This window comes from Bremia lactucae, linkage group LG18 (assembly GCF_004359215.1).
Source record: "Bremia lactucae strain SF5 linkage group LG18, whole genome shotgun sequence".
NCBI classification, from domain to species: Eukaryota; Oomycota; class Peronosporomycetes; order Peronosporales; family Peronosporaceae; genus Bremia; species Bremia lactucae.
In genome coordinates this window covers 1,472,841-1,493,569 of record NC_090627.1, presented here as the reverse complement: position 1 = coordinate 1,493,569, position 20,729 = coordinate 1,472,841, and the positions used below count along the sequence as shown (strand labels likewise).

Sequence of the window (20,729 nt, the reverse complement as noted above, 5' to 3'; positions counted from 1 at the left end):
ACGCATGGTCCGTATAAACAGTGAACGGTCTATCTCTTGGGAGATTCTTCTTGCCATGAAATATGCACTGCTGCTGAGAGCCCGTATGCTCTCAGGATATGCTATCGTCGACCGAATATCGACTACATGCTTGTCATCTGACTTTTACGCAGATCTGCTTGACATTATCACTAACAGATCACGCAAGAATTGTTGCGCCTCCGAAGTTAACTTCGAAGGCGCTATCAGATCAAGTGTATAAGTGCCTACACTTGATCCGTAGTTATCTAATGTATTATTTTCCTCTTTGGAACTTACGCTTTTAAAGCCCGCTCATGGGAATTAAAAAAAAGATATTTCCAGAGATACCTGAGAACCTTTGACCACGGGTTTACGGAGACTTATTCCCGCAGATTCTTGGGGATGTATTCCCACAAGTTTTATTTGGAAAGTATCCTCTTAACTACATGTAGCTGTGATTGCGCAACAACAGCGAGATCTTTTACGATCGACTCTTTAGGCGATCTAGGACTTTCGCACTTTCTCTTGTAGACAGGCGTTGGATATATTCTTAGATTTTGCTTTTTCAGCAAGCATCCTTGTTTCTCACCACTCAGCTTGTTCGAGTGGTCGAACTTCGACGCTGTTTGTGTGTAAGCCCAGCCGTCGGGAACTAACTTCACGGTGTGATGATGGGTATTCACGCTGAGGACGTATGTAGTCGTGCAAACGACCAAATTATAAGTGAAGCTATCGCACTCACTCGTAAAATACCCACACGCGTGTGGACGCTCCAATACGCTCATCAGAAAGCCATGTGATGAACGAGAGGCAGGCATCGTCACGGCTTGATGCTGCAAGTTTATGCATGGCTCGTCCTTTCTGAGTCATGTAATCTAAGGATGACGTTAAATTTGGCATCCAATCCAGTTTGATGAAATCGTCATGCTACTTTTTACCATTAACATGTATTGAATACCAAATACACGTTTCTTTACTATTACAGATGCGCCTGTCGCTAGGCGCACAATGCGCGGTATTCCTTTAACGAGGAAATCGCGCTTGATGAAGTTGAGTCTACCATCTTGTAGCGACTATAGTCAACGCCTCACAATCGGGGAATTTAGTTGCAATTTTTTTGCCACTATAATTTCTCAGGTGATGAGGTTTACCTCATCACCTGGGGTAGTTACACAAAATGTTTGTGTAAGGAGCACCTTTCGTCAAAAGAACTTCAGATTTATTTGACGTTACTGGATCAGTTGGGCGCTCCGCAACTACTAACCCGACTGTTTTTTCGCCGTTGCATTTCATAACGATGTCGAACCTGCGTCATTCGCGGTTTCTAGCTCGTTTCGCTCAGTGTTTCTAGGCACTAGGCGTTGGGCACTAAACTCAGAGGCGAAGTGGACCGTCATTTGACAACGATTGCATTTTCGCAGTCGTTTCTTGTAGCTTGAAGGGCGAGGTTCTCGCTCTTTATGTCGGAGAGTTCCATCGGTTCTGGAGCTCCGTTTTCTTGTCGTATGTAGACAATATGATCTCTATCTCACGGTAAAGACATGAATTATCGGGTAAAAGTGATTTTTCAATGCTTGGGCTAGCACTATAGCAGAATAAAGAATACAACGTCGATAGCTTTACTATAATCAATGTTGGTTGACTTGTACTGATGCAAGTTCTAGTAAAAGGTGCCTCGTTGCACCTGGAAGCACTTCGTAGTCCGTTCAACGGCCTACGCGTGTTCCATTCAACATGAACATGTTAGTTGAAGAAGGAGGGAGCTTTAAGCCCCTCAAGAAGGCTATCACGCAACGCGTGAAAGGTTCACTCATTTGATAATCTTGGAAGGATAGCGGTGGGACATATGAGCCCCACCGTAGGCGGGCAGCCGTTAGCACTATGTTGTTCACTCTACAAAGAGATGAGCAACATGCGGCAATGACCAGGTTGATAAAACATGAACTCGACGGGGCCCAAGATTATATAACCTTGTCTCACCAGCTAAATTCTCAACACACAGAGGTATTGAGAGAATAGGGCGCTCAACAGTTGGAGCTGTTAAGACAGCAGCATATACTTACTGCTAGCCGACGCTTTCGCGTCAACTCGTAACCTTAAAGATAGAGATCACTAAGCTTAAGTTAGTCGAAGGCGACTTTTTCTAAAATGATTACTCGAACTAGAAGTTACCGTTAAAGCTCGCCGCATCGATGACAATGCGACGAAACCTAAGCTAGACATGTCCAACTTAGCCGGGCGTGCCAAATTTTGGGTCTATGGCTCCAACTTTACGACCCATTTGTCTTTGGGTTGTATGAGGCCTGTAACACCCGGCTCAGGCAAACCTTTGAGCCACCACGTGCCAAATTTAGGGCTCGAGCAGATCTCCTGTATTTAAAGCAGGGCAAGCGTCATCTTCACGCTTATGCTCTATATAGAAGGTATCTTGTAAGTTGTATCTCGAGTCGTCCGATACGTGAACAAACACATGTAACTGTGATTATTGAAGGTCTTTCAGACGGTCCTGTCAAGACTCACACGTTCCGGCTCAAACTAGAATCGCTTAATTGAGCGATATGTGTAGTGGAACTGGAGATCTCTAGCCTAAAACAGGCTGTCGTCTATATTAATGCTTATCGATAATGTCTGATAATGGCTGTCGTCTATATTAATGCTTATCGATAATGTCAGCGTTGGTTGGCCCGATGAGGTACGTGGCTAGTCAGCGTGGAAATGGTGGCTTTCTAGGGTCGCGCTATGGCAACTTGATGCATGCATGCATACAACAAAGCACCGTCTGTGGCTGACGTAATTTTCCGATGATCTCGCTTTGCGATTGCTCGGAGCTTACTGAGGCTGATGCCCAAAAGTTGACAACACTGTTGTAAAGCTGATATATGACAGTCTTGGAGACCACTGCGATCCGTCGGCTCAAAATCGGATACACTGTTGTGAAGCTGATTTATGACAGCCTTGTAGACAACTGCGTATCTTTTGGCTCAGATTCGTTTTTGACATATCGTTGCGAGGATGTGTCCAGACGCGTTCGGCTTCGTCCACGTCATCCTAAAAACGGTCTACTAGGATTGTCACACGGTTCTTGGGGATGATGTGAACTTTTCGGCTGGCACAGGCCCACGGAGTTTGGCTCAATTGACGGGAGACTTGTTGCTTAGTCCAGTGACCAATCAATTTTTAGTCCATAGCGCTGCCGCGCAAACGCTTAATTTTCTCCGGCATATCATCATATTCAAATTGTCTGTTGGGGAAGGGCTCACAAAATGTCACCACCAATTCGTTTGCTTCGCACCAGCTGGTGACTCGTAGTCGAGTGAGCGTGGATCCACGAGACCCGTTGTTCTTGTTGCTCTATTGTTGGGGCGAACCGTTCACCTAACTCTTGCTGGAGCTCTGACCAGGTTTCGCTTCCGTTGGGGAGGTGCTCGACGTTGAGCCTGGGATCGAGACACGGGTGTCTCGTCCAGCTCCGACTCATCCAAAAAGCCCACAGCTTCCATACAGCAAAAAGTTTATCTGTTTTTGAGTAAGCCAAGCAATTGTGTAGGCGGGCACGTCGTAATGCGGCCACGCTCTACTGAAACACACACCCTAGCACAGCGAGGTAGCGGTTTAACCAGCTTCTCTTGCGTGCAGTGAGGTAGTTGTGGTCGGCGCGTTAGTGACCTCACCCAACGCACTAAGTACTTTAGTTAAGTGTCGTCACGGGAGCGGTGATCCGGCTCCTCGTGCGCACTTACCAAGTAGGAAGTAGTTTTCAGACTGATTTTTATTTAATCGTATTAAATATAAATTCCTATTTGTACCAATCGAAATGTCATCTCTATAGATAACACCTAATATGTATTGCGAGCGGCTCCGTCATCAACTTTGTTTGATGACATAAAGAAAGCTTACGCAGAAGATAAGAACCTTCTGCGTTTAATGGATCATCTGATGAACCTATCCGATAAATATTGAAAAGATTTACCGGCTTTATATCGATCGTTATCCGATCGATACACAACACGCAACGGCCTTTTGTATTGCACAGCCATTGCCAACGACACTCCACGTGTCGTCGTCCCAATTCACAATGATTTGCGCTTGCGCATAATGTATGAGTGTCTCGATGAACCAACAAGTGGGCATCGTGGACGTGAAAAGACTTACCTCACACTAAGTCGCGACTTTAACTGGCCCGCCAGTATCATTTTGTGCGCAAGAACATTCATGCTTGCGAGCTATGTCAACGGGTGAAGCCTAGCCCTTTATTCCGTGCACCTCTCCAACCTTTACCACATCCAATAGAATGTTGGCAGTCCGTATCTATGGACTTCGTCTTCGGATTTCCCGAAGACGAAGTAACAAAACAATGGAATTCTTGTTTTTGTAGACAGATTCAGCAAGAAGGTACGTATTATTGCATAACCAGAGTCGATCATGGCTCCGGGCTATGCCCGTGTCTTTACTGACACAATATTCAAACTCCACGGTCGACTCGTGAAGTGTTCTCAGATAGATATCCACGATTCACGGTGGAGTTTTAGCAATCCGTGTCCCGATCTCTTGGAACACGGCTGACTATGTCAACTTCTGATCATTTAGAGACAGATGGTCAGACGGAACGCGTAAATCGCGTCCTTGAAAAGATACTTCGACGTTACGTCCAATGTATCCGAATTGGAGCGAGTTTTTACCAATGGTCACATTCGCCATCAACAATTCGGTGCATGCGTCTACAACACATAAAAGGTTCTTCGTGAATGGCTTACGCCATCATCGCATACCCACACAATTAGAGGAATTCTCTAGTTTACGGGGGGGGGTGGATTTGCACGAGCAAAACCATTTCTGACTCAAGTTCATCACGCGTCAAAGTTAGCAACGACGATAATTATGTCGATGTCGAAGCAATCGACATCGAAGATGAGAAATTTCTCATGGCAGTGCGCACAAAGCGCACTGAAAAGACAAAACAAATGAGTCAGCAGAGGAATTTCTGCTGACTCGAGAATCAGTAATCCGTTTCGTACAGGATTCCATTGCTAACGCGGTGGACTGTCAGAAACGGAGGGTTGACAAACATGGAAGAGCAAACGTTCTTTCATTTAAAAATAATGACCTAGTACTACTCTCTACGGTAAACTTACCTAAGCGTGTAGTCACTAATGTGGGTAGCAGTAAAATACTACCCAACTTCATTGGGCCATTCCGTGTACTGCATCACAGAGGCAATGCGTACACAATAGAATTGCCACATAGAATTGCCACATAGGATGCGAACGCATCCTACGTTTTACCTTTGTTGGCTTCGCCCTTACCATCAATACACGGTTTCTTCCGAGGACAGATCTGACCACCCTTTTCAAGAATCCCCAAAAGATTCTTGTGGTCACGAACCAGATACTCATGCAGAATCTGGAGATTTTCATGTCGAGTCCGAAGATCCTCGAAACTGCGCTGAGCTGACGACAGCTCATCCAGAAGAGCGTGATAATTTCGTTTGTACTCCAACATTGAGTACGCACTCGTCGAACGGTCTTCCAACCGTTCGATATGATGATCCTGCACGGTCTGCTTTAACGAGCGACACTTACCGCACTCGTGGTCATGTCCCTCCTCCAAATCATGGAGAAGGCGGACAAGATTGTCGATCTTCGACTCTAGATCCGACACATGGGTCGGATCTAATTTTCCCTCCTCAGCCACAACCATTGCTGGATTTCCACAGTGGTCAGCGTTTCCTTGTGGAACGTATTCAAAACCACCGTGATGTGAAGGGGCAGCGAACAAATTATCGTGTTTGCTGGCGCGGTTATCCACCTTCACATGACAGCTGGGAGCCTCGTTCCGAGCTAACTGACGACGTTGAGGGCCACGTCCGTCAGTATGACGAGACCCATTCAATGAATGAGAAGGTCTTGGAAAACACGCGCCCCTGGTACCTGTGATACGATTGCAAAACGTCAATTGCATCGCGCAACTCGATAGAGATGCGAGCCCTTCTCCAGGGCAGAAAGGGAATAGACATCCCCTTTTACTCGCTTTGTGTGTCAACACAACACTGACAGGGATCACCCACGTGAGGCATGGAAGTCCGGCCTCATGTGACAGACGATGCAATTTATACCTTGCACCGGTCGGAGTTCGCTCCTCAAACTTAACGAGAATCGCATTAAGTCTTTGAAGCCAGGCTTCGCGTCCAATGTCTTTGACATTACGAATGAACGCGCTCCAGGCTTGCATAATCGAGACTTTATCTCGATTATTATTGCCACTATACCATCGATGCCTTAAGAAAAGCATCGAGATAAAAACCTTCCTCAGCGCGAAAGTTCTTCGTGCTGAGATCAAGTCCATGTAGCTTTGTCGCAATAAATAATGGATATTTATTGTGAGGAGTTGTCTTCCAGACACGCTACTAACTAGCCGCTCGGCAAAAGCCACGGCTTTTTCTTAGGGGACGACGAGACGTTTTATTGTCTACGCCCCCCTGAGTGGTACCCACTGAAGCAGGGGTCTTTTATTACGATGGTTTACGCCATCGTCATCACCACGCACAGAAATATGTGCGGCTGACGGCACGGGAGACGGCACGGCGATGAGAAATCATCTTCATCGTCGGAACCAAACATGCTATAGCGAATGCTATTAGCACGTCCATCCGATTGATCCCCCTCATTTGAAGGCTTATTGTCAGCCGCCTGACGATGATCTGGCGACTGCTCTGCTCTCCCCGAGTCGGCCATTTCGGCCGATTCGCATTCATAGTCGACCTCCAAAGAGGGGTTGCACACGGGATGACTCACCACGTGCACCCGCAACATCTAGTGTTGCGGGAAAAGAGGATACTACGGAAGACGAAACGTCTACCGCAAGAGAAAATAATGCTTCGCACGCGGCTGCATGTACCGCAGCCGAAGGCGCCGCACTATTCGCATACCGCACGGACTTGTAAACCATGCGATAGAATTAAAAATGATGGTTCTGACCAATCAATATCGTTTCAACTAAGTGGCATTATAGTGACCACTTTATTCAATGACTGTCATAGTGATTGTCGTTTTAGGGAGGGGTGATGAAAGGGGTGTCTCGTCACATGAAATTTACACCTAAAGGTTGTTAATTAATATAATATCTAGAAGGTAGATTATTAATGGAGAATATTACTTTAGATAGTAATACTCGGAAAGCTTATCCATTGGTAGATATAGGCCATTATATCTGCTTGCTCCGCGGTCCAGTTAGCCCTGGACGCGCGCAAAGAGAGAGACAGATAAGACTTTATTACATGTATTGTATTAGTTACAACTAAGTTAGTATTAATACGATAAAAACAGAAGAAATTAAATACATTAAATACAGTTTAATAAATTATCTTTTAAAGCAAGTATTTTAAAGAGAGCCTGTCTCTGCACATACTAGTGTACGTGAAGTGACGTTAGGCACCACTCGCACTGAAGCAGTGCGAAGTGGACTTGTACTGATGCAGTACAAGTCGGCAGTGCCCCGTTACACTTAACACTTTAAGATCAAAGGGAACTGCACTTTTTTAATTATTTAGATCTAAAAACCTTACCCTAGCTAATTAAAAGATAGATTTCGGCCGCCAGATTTATATCTGGCGGCGACCACATTTGTTACCCATAATTAATGGGATTTAAGTAACTAACTATTTTAAAATTAGATAAAAGGGTATTTTATCCATAAAGTAAATGTACCACAACAACGGATCTCCAACCGATGTGTGCCCATAACATCTTAGCAGACAATTAAGAAGTCTGATATTTTATCAACGAAATTATTACGAATTTTTTTTTTAAGTTTAACTATTATTTAATTGACCTTAAACTTATTTTCCACGCTAAACACATAACAATCCTGAATGTGCCAAAGTAAAACGGTTTGACATCCGTAAAACAATTTGTGAACAACATGTTACGTGGCGCCTACAAGACTTAGTTGTCGTCACAAACTTTAATTACTGCGCTTGCGCATGGTCTTACATACATTTGAAATGAGAGCCTTAAAGCACTCGGCCTGTAGTGCCCTTTAAACGAAAAGGCGGCCTTATATGTGTACGAGGTATTCGTTCGCAATGGGCTCGAATCGATGTATGTCGACAAGCTCAATGATCAAAGGTAGTAATGAGAAAAAACCAACCAATTAGACTATTAGGAACTTTCGCACTGTTCTTCCATTAGAATACGAAGCAAAACAATTCGCATTAGCTCTTAAACAAAGGATCTTTCATGTGATGGGGTAGATGATGCCACGTGGGTGGCAATTGGAAAAGGTAATCTTAGACTAATGCGCATAGTCGTGAGCCAAAATGGCAACAGCTGATGTGCATTGAGGTCTGCAATAATTTTGGCTTGCGACTGAAGACACACGAGGAGGCGAAAGCGCATTGTATACACACTATTAAAGAGACATTAGCTTATAGGTCGTCGCAACGAGGCTCCTAGGACTGAAACAAAAGAAAGTCTATAGTTCAATTTCGGTGTGTTTGCTATTAGCAAGTCGAGTGAAGTTCAGAGATGTTGCTTCGATTGATCAATTCGGGTCCTGCTAAATGCCAGTGCTATCATTCACAACTCGAGATACGTAGCTACTCGAATAAGTTTGTAATGCTTGACTTATTCGACTCCGTATAAGATGAACTTACATACGTTTAAAGACTCACGACACTTAATCGAAACTACAGACGCGGTTTCTAAAAACGTTCTGAATGAAGAATCACAGATTTTTCGTCTGCAACGGTGATATCTCTTAAAACCAGTTTAACAGCTGCGGCACACACAAAACCTCCGTTTTTCGCACGCAACGGCACACACAAAACCTCCGTTTTTCGCACGCAACGGCACAGCATCTGCACGCTACCCACGCTGGCTGGCTTCAAATCAGCAAATGCTACCAATAGTTTCAAGTCTTTGCGCTTCCATTTAAGCTGCAGCTGAGCCTCGCGACAGTCTTTACCTCCCACCGATCACCACCCGTCCCACAGTGGGACACTGTTGTCGCCAAGACTTTGCGTAACTGAACAGCAACGATCACCATTACTTCGTTCATTCTCGGTTGCTTTTCACTAACGAGTACGATGCAACACCATCCGTCCGGTTGCATTTGGTTCGCGCTCGCGATTGAGGAAACCAATGATGCGTGACAGCAACTTCAGCTGATCTTAAAATAACTGTCCCGGTGCTGCCAACCCCACGCCAGCTTCAGGCGGCCAGCCGGCGTGTTACTAACGCCAGCTGGCACCGCATTATAGTTTTTTAAATTGGCCTTGGCCGCTACGGTATTGGAAATGTGAGCTAGTAATCTGGCAAGCCACAGTCACCGGAAATGCATTAGTCTTATGCGTCAAAGAGGCCGTTTCTGCATCCGAGTGCACAAGCGGCAATAAGTGCGAAACGGATTCCTCAAGGACCAAGGTTGACTGACACCTTTTATGCGTACGGTCAAATGGCTTCGCGACTCAACGCTTTCCATAAATGTCCGTTGAGGATTTATCTTATCTACACAGTAAGAAAGCCTGTTGTCATTTGTACGAGGGGTCTGTGGCACTGGCGACACGGCCAACACGATGTGTGTTACCACTCAAATATGTGAGCTGTATATTTTCACGAGCCATCTTGCGTCGAGGGATATCCGCTCGGCCTTTTCCAAATCAGTGAGGGTGAATAAGCGACACCCTCCTTGTACTTCCGGAGCTAGCAGCTGTACAGATGTTTGACGATACATTAACAGCATTGCCCTATTGACCTATCTGATCTAACTGAAGAAAGACTTGCTAAATTTAGAGCCCCCCCCCCCGGGTCTACGTAGAAAAATTACTTAGATAAGGTATCTTCGCCGTCCGTTGGCACAGCTTGCTCCTTTTCCTTGCTTTTTCACCGTGCTTCGTCCCGTCTCCGAGCTCACACACTCGCATCGGATGCGATGTTTCACTTTGCAATCGGCTTTGTTCTCGACTGGGATTATTAACACCATCGCAAAGTACGGGCTTCCCGCGTTTCGGACGTGCGACCAGACTGTAAAAGCGCTCGCAAAACAGCAAGTTCAGAAGAAAAATAGGTCATCCGGTGGCAATTTTTCCCATTGTTCCAGTTCCCACAATTGAATACGATGGAAAGCCCTCGGGAGATCTCGTCAGAGCACCAGGGCACGCTCACGCCGGCCACTGCCCGCTTGGTGACCAAGGTGGCGGTCACAGACTTTCACGAAAGCGGAGCGACTCCGCGCACCCTCGACGCGACGTGTGCGCGTCAGCCGTGGGCGAATTTAAGTGTTGACACGGCGTTAACTACGGACGACGATACGATGCCTACGGCTATTGCTCCTACCTCTACACTCGCGCCAACTACGGCCGCGTCTTCAATGCGCTCGGGCTCGGGCTCGAGTCAAGTCGCGCTCCCGGCTGGCTTGCTACCGGAACGCTATACGGCAGACCTCGCGCACTGGCAGTCGCCTGCGGACCTGCCGGAGCGTCGGCTCATGGTGCAACGCATCATTGCCATGACGCGCAGCAAGCGCGTGGAAACTACAGCTTGCGCTGACACACGTACGCCGTCTTTAGCGAAACGGATTGAGCTCTCGTTGTACTCGAGGGCAGCCTCGTTTCACGAGTACCGCGACCTTAACACGCTGCGCCGCCGACTACAATCGCTCGTGTCGCTTAGTTTTCACGAAGCGGCGGTCACGCGGCGCCGTGCAGCGGCCATGCTATCAAGCAATGGCCCCGTCACAGCGGTGCCGCAATTGGGCAAGCGAAAACACCGCATGACGACGCGCTTTGGCGTGTCAAAGCTTACAATCAAACGCCCTCGGGCGGCGTGCATTGGCTCCACCTCGAGTTGCACATCGCTTGTCAGGGCGCAAATGAAACACGAAGCGTTGTTTTTTCTCATGGACGAGGCCATATTGGGTCTCGTGTTTGCCTTCCTCCCTGGTCTGGAAACGATTCGATGTATGCAATTGAATAGGTTTGCCCGTCGTGTGTTACCGCGCTGTGTAGTGACACTAGACGTTGAGTTGCGCCAGCTGCAACACGCGTATACACTATACGCGGTGGCGACCCCAACCCGTCCAGCCGCAACTTTGTTGTGTCAATTCCCTAACCTCACGGGCTTGACGGTATATAATTCGCTAAAACCGCTTTGTGACCAACACGAAGCCGGTCCTGCTCTGCATGCGTGGGGGTGCAGTGAACTGGACATTTCGCACGACAATGTAGGCGAAGAAGTGGTTCAGCAATTGGCCGAAGGGATTGAACTTGGAGCGTGTCGACGATTGCGTCGCTTGCGTCTTGTCTCGGTTTTTACCAATACCTGTCGAGGCAATGCGTTGCACTTGTTATGTGCAGCTTTGGTGAAAGGTTCGTGTCCTGTATTGGAAGATTTATTGCTTGGGGGCAATGGCTTTTCGGACGTGGGGACGGTGGATGTTGCGTGGCTATTGAAGGTGGGTTCATTGCCCAAACTCGTGCGGCTCGACATTCGTCGCAATTATATTGGCGAATCGGGATTAAAACGCATTATGGCTGCTCTCCGAGGTGGTCGGTGTCAAAATCTTAAGTATTTATGCATGGGTGGAAATATTATCACGGACAATTGTGTGAAACCCGTGGTGGAATTATTGTCGAGTGCCCAGTGCCCTCAGATGCGTTTTCTTGGATTGGAAGATAATTTTTTGAGTGCTCGCGGAGTGCAATGCATTATTCAAGCGGCAGTGGCGGGTGGCATGATGCCCAAGTTGCACCACGTTTCGTGCGATGGAACGCTTGGCAGCGAAGAGACTTCGAGTGTGCGTGTCGCTTAGTAAGAATTGGTGAAGTAAGTGGTAGAGAAATTTAAAAAAAAATACTCTTTTGTAGATGTACAAATTCAATTTTTTAGCAAGTAAAAAATCATACATTTCGTATATTGTTTTTACATACCGCCACTCTTCGTGATCATGTCGTATTTCATTCCGCCTGTCAACTATGGCATGATCGAGGAAGATTTATACCGGTCGGGCCAGCCAAATGAATTGAATTTTCCCTTCCTCGAGCGTCTGAACTTGCGTACGATAATTTATTTGGCGCTAGAGGATCCCAATCCACAATTCCAGAGCTTTGTGGAAGAGCAGGAGATCCAGCTCGTGTTTTTAGGGGGCAATACGCGCATGGAAAGCCGTCGGAAGGCTTGGGAACCGCTATCCGAAGAAACGGTCCTCGCCGCTCTCGAGATTATTCTAGATCGCTCCAACCATCCGCTTTACATCACGTGCCACCTTGGCCGTGACCGCACAGGTAGGGACAGTAGCCCATTTTCATGAAATAGCCATGGCTTAATCTTTTGGTTGCAAAGGCGCCGTGGTAGGCTGTCTTCGCAAGATTCAAGGATGGCACCTTTCGTCCATTTTTGAAGAGTATCGGCGGTTTGCTGGTAGCAAGGTGCGGCTGCAAAACGAGCAATTTATCGAGCTATTTGACACCGACTTGGTGACCATTCCCGTGAATTCCCCAACTTGGTTAAGGAAACATCTGTAACGTAAAACTATTATAAAGTACTAGAAGTTTGTAAAGTTCCATTCGAAATGGGCTCAATATTAAAAAAAAAATCGTCTTTGAATATGGAAATTTCACACTTGCATTATAAAGTGCCTTATCGCGAGAGTCATAGCCAATCGACGTTAGAGTATACAATTTGCAGCATCGAGAGCTTTTTTGAATATGAGTACGGATGAATGATGTGAATATTTTCATGTGCGCGCCTTGGTCCAGTACCCCAATAAATGACCACAAGACCTAACTCCAATAGCCGCCAACTTGTTCTAGCGCGCAGTCAATTTGGTCCTGATCTTCTAGCTCCAGCATCTTGGGCGTCTGGTCGCCACTAATGCGTACACCGTCCAATAGAAAGCGTAGCGCACTAGCAGGGACGCCTTTGCGCTGCGCATAGGCGCTAAAGATCTTTTCCATCCTAGTGTTGGGCTTAACCTTAAAAAAAGTCTCCTCGCCAGATTGATCTTTTACGCGAATAGTAATGGCCTCCGTCTTCTTCTTGTCATCGTCGTTGCTGCCGGTCGTGGTGGGGGGCACTTCGTCCGTCAAAACCGCCATTGACTGCAACAAAATAGCAACGTTAGACGCAGTGCACTGTACACAATAAAGGATTGATTATCTCTCGAGTCTCCTGCGATACAACACTCGAGAATCTCGAGGGTCGAGAGAAATTACGGGCACTCACATCTTTGTCCAGTCGTTTAAGGTTGAAAAAGTGATCTGGTTCGGTTCTTTCTAGACAATTGCTATCCTAGACTAGATCAAAACGTTACAGAATAGGACATCCCTAAAATGGCGTTTTACATACCTTAATTTAGGCACTTTGGCATAAACTTGCAATTGCTGAAATCGTTGCTCCCATGGTGCGAATGGCGCTCTAATTACTGCAATAGATCGATTCGTTGACCACATCTATCGAAGTTGCTAATGGTGAAGCTCTTATAATAATGATACTATCAACTGGTTTTGTGTGTAGCTGCCGCTTTCGTTGCTCAAGACAGCGCAAGGGCACCCCATGGTACCGAATTTCCTGCGAAAAGCAAAGATCCCTTGTACGAACAAAAGAGCTGATCGATAGTTTGTGACATGCACTGCAGCTGGTGGAGCTTAAGAACGGAGATACGTATAATGGACATCTTGTTAACTGCGATACGTGGATGAACGTCAATTTGCGAGAAGTTATCTGCACGTCCAAGGTACTGTCAATGATCCTCCTCGTACTAGGAAGGCTTACGTGGACCCATTTTAGGACGGAGACCGCTTTTGGAAAATGCCGGAATGCTATATCCGTGGTAATACTATCAAGTACATTCGAGTGCCCAACGAGGTAAGCACTTAATTCATAAAGCGGTTTTTGCTGCGTTGATTTTGACTTGAGGATGTAGATTTTGGACATGGTGAACGAAGAAGACTTGAGCAAACGCGGTACGGACCCTTGCTTTGATGGTTACGACACTAAATATTGCTCACTGATTGGTTATTAATATCAGACCGTCAAGCCAATCGTGGACGTGGACGAGGAGGACGAGGGGCTTTCGGAAACCGAGGAGGACGCGGAGGACGCGGAGGTCGCGGTGAAGGAGGTCGCGGTGAAGGAGGTCGCGGGGAAGGAGGTCGCGGAATGCGTGGGCGAGGTCGAGGTGGAGCTCGCGGACGTGGACGTGGTCGCGGCGAGGAATAGTGTTCAAGAGAGTATCCATAAGCAAAATCAACCCACTGCTTCAAGAGGATGTAGCTACTTTGCTACAAGCAGCTTTGCAGCCATGTACTCGTTTCTCCCATCCATCGCGTTTCGTTTTTAAAAAAATTACAAACAGGATTTAAAATCTTTGAATTATTTGACTTCGCTTCCTGAACTAGAATTTTGGGGATTATTCTTGATAAGATAAGCAGCCAGCCACTCAATTGGGTTCGGAGGACGCTCTTTCACAAGCGCCGACATGCCCTGGAGTAAAATTGGTACGACCGTCTGATCGAGGTATGCACGTATGGGCAACGCTTGAACCTCAACCTTGTCCTGCACGCTCCCGCCCACGGGTTCAGCTTCCTTCACCTCGCTTTCGTCAGGCTTGGCTGCAGAAGCCTCTTGTGCCAACTCAAAGTCCCCGCCAAGTGCAGTGGTTGCTGTCTCCTCTTTGGATTCATCTTCTGTACTATCATTAGAAGGTGCGGGGGAATCTACCTTAGCAGCTAGAACCACATCTTCATCCAACAAAGCAGTAACGGGCTCCTCTCCATCGAGTGCCACCTCGGCTACGACCGGCTCATCAACTTCTATAGAAACGCAGCATACGCGATAATACACAGAACGTCACCTCGCTATCTAGAAAATCAGAAAACATACCAGTGTTGAAAGCGCCTTTTTCCATGTTGTCGACGCCTCTTTTCTTAGCTAAATATTGAAAATGTTGAAACGACTGCAAAGAACGGGTAGAAATGCACAATACAGTGCGTGACACTTAAAACCAGCAAACCCAGATTTTGAGTGGCCAATTTTTGGATCATATAACCTTACAATGTTTCGCTCTGATGATTGGCTCATACATAGTACATTATATGGCTTCAAACGTTAAGCATCAACCTGTCTTTCTGACAAAAATTGGGCAACTTTTCCTCGCCTAACAAAGTTAAAACGACAGATGCAGGAAACGAGGGAGGTCAGACGCGCCAAAACCGATAACAGTTTAGGCATTCATGAGTCTATTGGCAGCAGTTCTAAAGGAAACCTGGACGTTTCAAAGAGCAATGACAAATCTGGACTTTGCATCTGCTAAAGCAAATATTGAAAAGAGCTGTTAAAGTTCTATCATTACCACAACCACATCATAAGGCCAACCCAATTTACAGGTGGTGTAACGGGGCACCATACTATTTAACCTACTCTGAAGGTGGGGCACCTCGGCTGTTAGTGGATATCGGTTTCGACGGGTAATCAGGACGTTGGGGTTCAAGCACAAGACCTGTTGAGGCAAAGAGCGACGACATCTGAATAGCGAGACTAATGACATGTAGGACAAGAGCTGCCAGACGATCAGGACACGGTGTAGTTGCAGTAACACTCGGCTTGCATGCTGTAGAGTTATTGAAGAGCGAGATTAACACTAGAAATATTTCTCAGTTTTACTTCTAACAACTTGTGCAAACGTGTTTACTTTGATTATCGGCTAGTTCACGTGCACGACATGCGGAGGAAGATTCTAAGTAGCTAAGAAGTCTTTGCTTTTAAATGTAAATTCTAAGGCTTTCTAATAGAGAAAAAAATAAAAATGTATTACTACATGAAGCTCCTACATGACGATGTTCTATCTACTTCTGACTTTATTATATAATAACTTATTATGTGTGACGCCTACTTCCGCACCTCAATCGTGTCTTGCAGCGATTGGCAGGGTTGATTCAGACTTCAATCAATGTTAGCTCAATGAGTGCTCTACCCCCCAAAAGATTTAAATGCTCTTCTTTAATAGATTTCGCGGAAAACCAGCTATCTCTGAGTCTGATCAATTTTTTGATAATTTTAGTCAACATTTCCAATATTACAATATGCACGGTACTATTGTAGCGGCAATGCGGTAGCTTCAATAATAGGTAATGCAGCTTATGAACCTCCACCGATTTGTCTATTCATTTTAGCCGCTCTTTCCAAAAAACGTGAGTGTAAATAAAATGCATAACCTGGATAAGCCTCTTTACCTGGAGGTCTTCTTAATAATATGACATTTGTCTATAAGCAACCGCTTGTTTTAGTATATCATCATAAAAAGTAGAAGCATGTTTACCGTCCACCTAAAGCACAATCGGTATAGGGCAGATAGAAGATCGTTAAGGAGGAGCTTAATTTATTAACACAGTTTTACTTTTTCTCTATTTTAAAGTCTGAGAATCTACCTTTTAGTACCTAAGACTTCTTAGCTACTTAGAATTTTCCTCTACGCGCTGTTTACGTGAAGCAGTGAAGAGCCCCACCATCATAGTATCCACTGTAGGTTGACTGGTAGTGTATCAGTATTAGCAACGGAAGTCCCATTTCACTTAGCAGTACTTCGTAGTTCCTTTAACGGCCTACGCACGTATTATCCAGAATAAATAGAACTAATGTCTTGTTGCGTCAATATATTACCAAATTTGGTGATATTGGAACTTTTTAGTCAAAATTAATCAAGATAATAATACGTCTTTCCTTATTGTCTCTCATAGAAAACAATACTAATTATTCCTTTTATAAAAAAAATTATGCGACGGACACCCCGTCACATCACCCCTAACCAACAGTCACAATATTGAATAATAGAGAAATGCTACTATATCTTTCTTCCTGTATTTTTGCATTATTTCTTCCTGTATTTTGCATTATTGGTTTCTTATTTAAAAAATCTGTTCTATTACATTTTTTTTTTAAATATAGCTATGCATGGTAATGAAACCGTGCGCGTCGCCTGTGAGACCGCAAAGCTGGCAGCTGAACTACTCAGGGCAGATGTTTAGTAATACAATGTTTTCGTAGATCTACTGCGGGGAAAGTCACATCCTACTATTATTGGAGCTGACTCATATTATTTCAACTGTAACTCACATTGCAGGTGGCAGTGACAAGTCACCTGCTACTCGTGTTGTAGGTGACTGGGCCAAGTCGGCGTCATCGCCCGACTCGGTGGCAACTGTTAAGGTCTCCAGATCAACCGGGATCATAGCCGTTGAACCTACGGGATTTAACGTGACAATCAAAGAGGTAATGACGAAGCTGCTTGACACTTCGTCAGACCCTTTTGTTGCGGAGTCATCTTGGGATGACTCCATGGAAGGCGATAGCTTTAGTGATGCCATATGCATCAGCAGGCGCGAAGTGATCGTAAAGGTCATTTCGGTGAGTATGCTACTGGTAGTGCTAGTATGCATCACTAGGGACGGGGTAATTCAAAGGATCATTCCGAGAGTATTAAAAAGGTAACGTTAACATAAGCCAACGGGAGAGAAGCGCCAATATTTTGCGGTTTGCTCCCGAAAGAAGCCTTCTCCGCCCTCTAACGGCAGCTTAACTCGTTGGTCTAGTATGAGCAACGATCGATACCATACTCCGTAATTCGACTCATCCAGGCTTCACAAGCCTAGGGAGGACGAAACAAAATTCTTTATCGGTGCCTTTTTCCGGCATCGGTGGTATGTATGTAAGCGCGCAAAGAATATAACTCATTTATTCCAAGCTTGGAGAGCATTTGTACAGAAGTGCAAAGCATAGACTGCGAAGTCTGGCTTGGCAAAGTGGATGCTATCCGTGAAACGGTTTGAAAAACGGTCCATATTCGCTACACGTTACTAGCTGCACCGCTTTCTTGGAGAGGGAGGGTTACCTTGCATCTCGTGCGGGTCTCGTGCCCTGCTGTTTTAAGGGTGCAGGTCATGCCTACAAGGAGGCATATTCCCGCAAGGACCCTGACTGAAGGACGAAGGTTGCTTGTGAGATGCGCAAAAGAATTAAGTACATTCAATCCTTTAACGAGTGCGGGAGCGCTCGTTCTTTTCTGGACCCTCCGTCGAGGAAGATGGGTCTCGTCACACTGTCGTGCGAGACCCGGAACGACTATCATCAGTCGAAACAAGGTTCCTAGCTATAATGCGAGGGTGGTTACCCCGCAAACAAATGAGATAACTCTTTCGAACCCCTTTCACCTCACGGTAATTCGAAAGTTTTCAAAAAGGAAGCGCTTTTCACCACCCGATCCGTCAATGAATGTGAAGGGGAACAAAAATCGGGTTCGATTCGTTCGCCGAACCTGAATCGACATCGTGACTTCCAATTTTATAAAGGAGGACATTGATTACAAGCGATTCCGTCGTCGAGAATTAGTGATGACGGTCGATAACGTTTCTTGTGACCAGTTGAAAATTGTGTGCAAGTTGCGACTGATCAACTGGCGAACGGACGGACAATTTTGCAACTGCTCACGAAAAATATAGTCGACAGTCGTCGCTAACTAGCGACGACGAAAGCTTTCGTGATCAACGTCCTCCGGTGAATATCAGACGACGTGATTCAAGTCAACGTGATAATTGGGGTTTATCAAAGTAGGCGAACTCGAATTGCCTCCCCTCCAAATCCGTTGACGGATTCGAGTGGTGAAAAACATTCCTAGTTGAACGCTTGTCGAACCACCGTGAGGTGAAAGGGGTTCGAACAATTTATCTCACTTGTTGGCGAGGATATTCACCATTAGTTGGAAGCCACGTTCCCAACTGATGACGGACATACCGGGTCTTCTACGACAGTATCGATCGGTCGTCATGCCAGACCAACGAGTTATATTGCCCGAAGAGAGCAACCAGGGTTTATTCGGGAGCAAAACGCCTAAGATTTTCTTTGCGCTACTACTACGTTATTCCGGGCTCGGTGGGGGAGCGCTTCCGAGCGGCTAGCTGATCTTAGCCCCGTCATAGTTTGAAATAAAGTAAGCAAAATTCCCGCGACACTATTAAAAGTCTTGTGCCATGCCTGTGACGCAATGACTGATAGCTAAGACAGACAACAAGCGGATGCTGAAGTATAAAAATGTGTTAATTATTCTGCAGTCGGTGACCGAGAATTAACTATTCCATAATATTTACCTTCAAGTGTAATGCCTGTGTTCTTTTAAGACCAAACTGCGTCCACGCTTTATCGGACTATTTATGGTTGTAGACAAAAGGGTCTTGGTTACACAATATACCTTCCTCGCAAGCTTAATCCATAGCGGGATCCTTACCAGGTAGATTAAAAGACTCTTGCAGGAACGCCGTGCCGCAGATTGGTGCATCCTCATCAGAATGTCCAGCGGACACTTTAAACGAAGATGCTGACGCTTCAAAGTCAATAGACGGTTTTGAGTACTGTCAGGAGGTTCTGAGTATGAGCAGAGTCTCAAAAGTCTCACGGAGAAGCTGCAACTCATGCTTTATAGCAACAAGTGGTGCCTCCGATATTTCGGCACCCTTCTGGGTTGCGCCATTAGCAATGGAACCTTCAGCTTCATGTGGAGAAACCTCTATAGCGATGGTGTCATAAGAACTATTACTAATATCTGGTGAAGTGGGTTGGCCAATCCTCGTCTGAAAACACTGGGAGTACAGAAGTACCCTTCGTTAACAACCCCTTACGCCGATAAAAGTTATTAGCCGCGTTCGTGGTCAACTTGCGTTGAACAAGGCTTTACATTAGTAAAGGAGAGTATGGGCCATTGTAGGCGGGTACGTCGTAATGCGGCCACGCTCTACTTAAGCACACACCCTAGCACAGCGAGGAAGCGGTTTGCACCTGCTTCTCTTGCGTGCAGTGAGGAAGTTGTGGTGGGCGCGCAAGCGACCTCACCCAACACACTAAGAACTCTGGTGAAGTGACGTCACGGGAGCGGTAATCCGTCTCCTCGTGCGCACTTACCAAGTAGGTAGTAATTTTCAGACTGATTTATATTTAATAGAAATAAATACAAATACCTATTTTTACCAATTAAAGTGTTATCTCTATAGATATCATTTAATATGTATTACGAGCGCATCTTTATAGATACCTCGCGTAACTGATGACGCTAGCCGTCATCATGGATGACGCAGGGCGTCATCCCTCCTAATGTGAATGCACCCATGTGCATCACATCCACAAGGGTTGGTCACAAATGTGCACCACACCCGAGTGTTGGGTCTAATTACTATTATTTAGTAATTGACCATCCCCTTAAGTACCAAATGTACTTAATGGGGACTGTGTAACATTAGGGCAACTCTAGCCCGTTACACCATCCCCCTCTTTAAGAACGAATTTACATTTTTAAATTCGACAGAGTAGAGAGAGGAACTGCGAGCAGCTTTACGCGCCGCTAGTTCACTCGATCACTCTCGCGCACGTGTTTCTATACACGGCGCCCAAGATGCCACCTAAAAGGGGCCACGTTGGTGGGTCGTCTGCGAAGACGCCCACACAACCTCGCACTAAGCGCACGCGCCGCGTTAATTCGCCGGCCGCGTCAAATGCCTTAGTCGGAACGCAGACAGCCACTGCGGCTGTCGCGTTAACAGGGCTAAAGGATCCATCCCACTTTAACAGTGAGGATGTTGATCCGTCGCTCATTGTCGACTACAATGAGTCGACACCGTTGCCGTCACCTCATAGTAGTGATGCGGACAACGAGCTCATGAGGAGTGATGATGCGGCATTATTGCCCATCCAAAC

The 20,729-nt window shown here is 46.0% G+C and overlaps 5 protein-coding genes across 5 annotated transcripts; 3 read left to right on the top strand and 2 right to left on the bottom strand.

The window, feature by feature from the left end:
* Window positions 1-10,113: 10,113 nt before the first annotated feature.
* CCR75_002201 (uncharacterized protein) lies at window positions 10,114-11,805 on the top strand (the record flags this gene model as incomplete). The annotated part of the gene is made up of 1 exon (XM_067960299.1): window positions 10,114-11,805. The coding sequence occupies one exon, from the start codon at window positions 10,114-10,116 to the stop codon at window positions 11,803-11,805; it is 1,692 nt and encodes a 563-aa protein (XP_067819688.1).
* Window positions 11,806-11,940: 135 nt separating this feature from the next.
* Window positions 11,941-12,517, top strand: CCR75_002202 (uncharacterized protein; the record flags this gene model as incomplete). The annotated part of the gene is made up of 2 exons (XM_067960300.1): window positions 11,941-12,277; window positions 12,336-12,517. 2 exons carry the CDS (start codon window positions 11,941-11,943, stop codon window positions 12,515-12,517), a joined length of 519 nt encoding a protein of 172 aa, XP_067819687.1.
* A 258-nt stretch (window positions 12,518-12,775) lies between these two features.
* Window positions 12,776-13,090, bottom strand: CCR75_002203 (uncharacterized protein; the record flags this gene model as incomplete). Its single annotated transcript, XM_067960301.1, has 1 exon — window positions 12,776-13,090. One exon carries the CDS (start codon window positions 13,088-13,090, stop codon window positions 12,776-12,778), a length of 315 nt encoding a protein of 104 aa, XP_067819686.1.
* A 308-nt stretch (window positions 13,091-13,398) lies between these two features.
* On the top strand, window positions 13,399-14,955 carry CCR75_002204 (uncharacterized protein). The gene is made up of 4 exons (XM_067960302.1): window positions 13,399-13,550; window positions 13,630-13,728; window positions 13,782-13,859; window positions 14,023-14,955. The coding sequence occupies exons 1-4, from the start codon at window positions 13,548-13,550 to the stop codon at window positions 14,332-14,334; spliced, it is 492 nt and encodes a 163-aa protein (XP_067819685.1). The 5' UTR covers window positions 13,399-13,547; the 3' UTR covers window positions 14,335-14,955.
* Window positions 14,367-14,901, bottom strand: CCR75_002205 (uncharacterized protein; the record flags this gene model as incomplete). Its single annotated transcript, XM_067960303.1, has 2 exons — window positions 14,367-14,806; window positions 14,877-14,901. 2 exons carry the CDS (start codon window positions 14,899-14,901, stop codon window positions 14,367-14,369), a joined length of 465 nt encoding a protein of 154 aa, XP_067819684.1.
* Window positions 14,956-20,729: the final 5,774 nt, after the last annotated feature.

Coding starts and splice junctions, on each gene's coding strand:
- CCR75_002204 (XM_067960302.1), top strand. Junction 13,729..13,781: donor AAGTTATCTGCACGTCCAAG/GTACTGTCAATG, acceptor GACCCATTTTAG/GACGGAGACCGCTTTTGGAA. Junction 13,860..14,022: donor ACATTCGAGTGCCCAACGAG/GTAAGCACTTAA, acceptor TATTAATATCAG/ACCGTCAAGCCAATCGTGGA.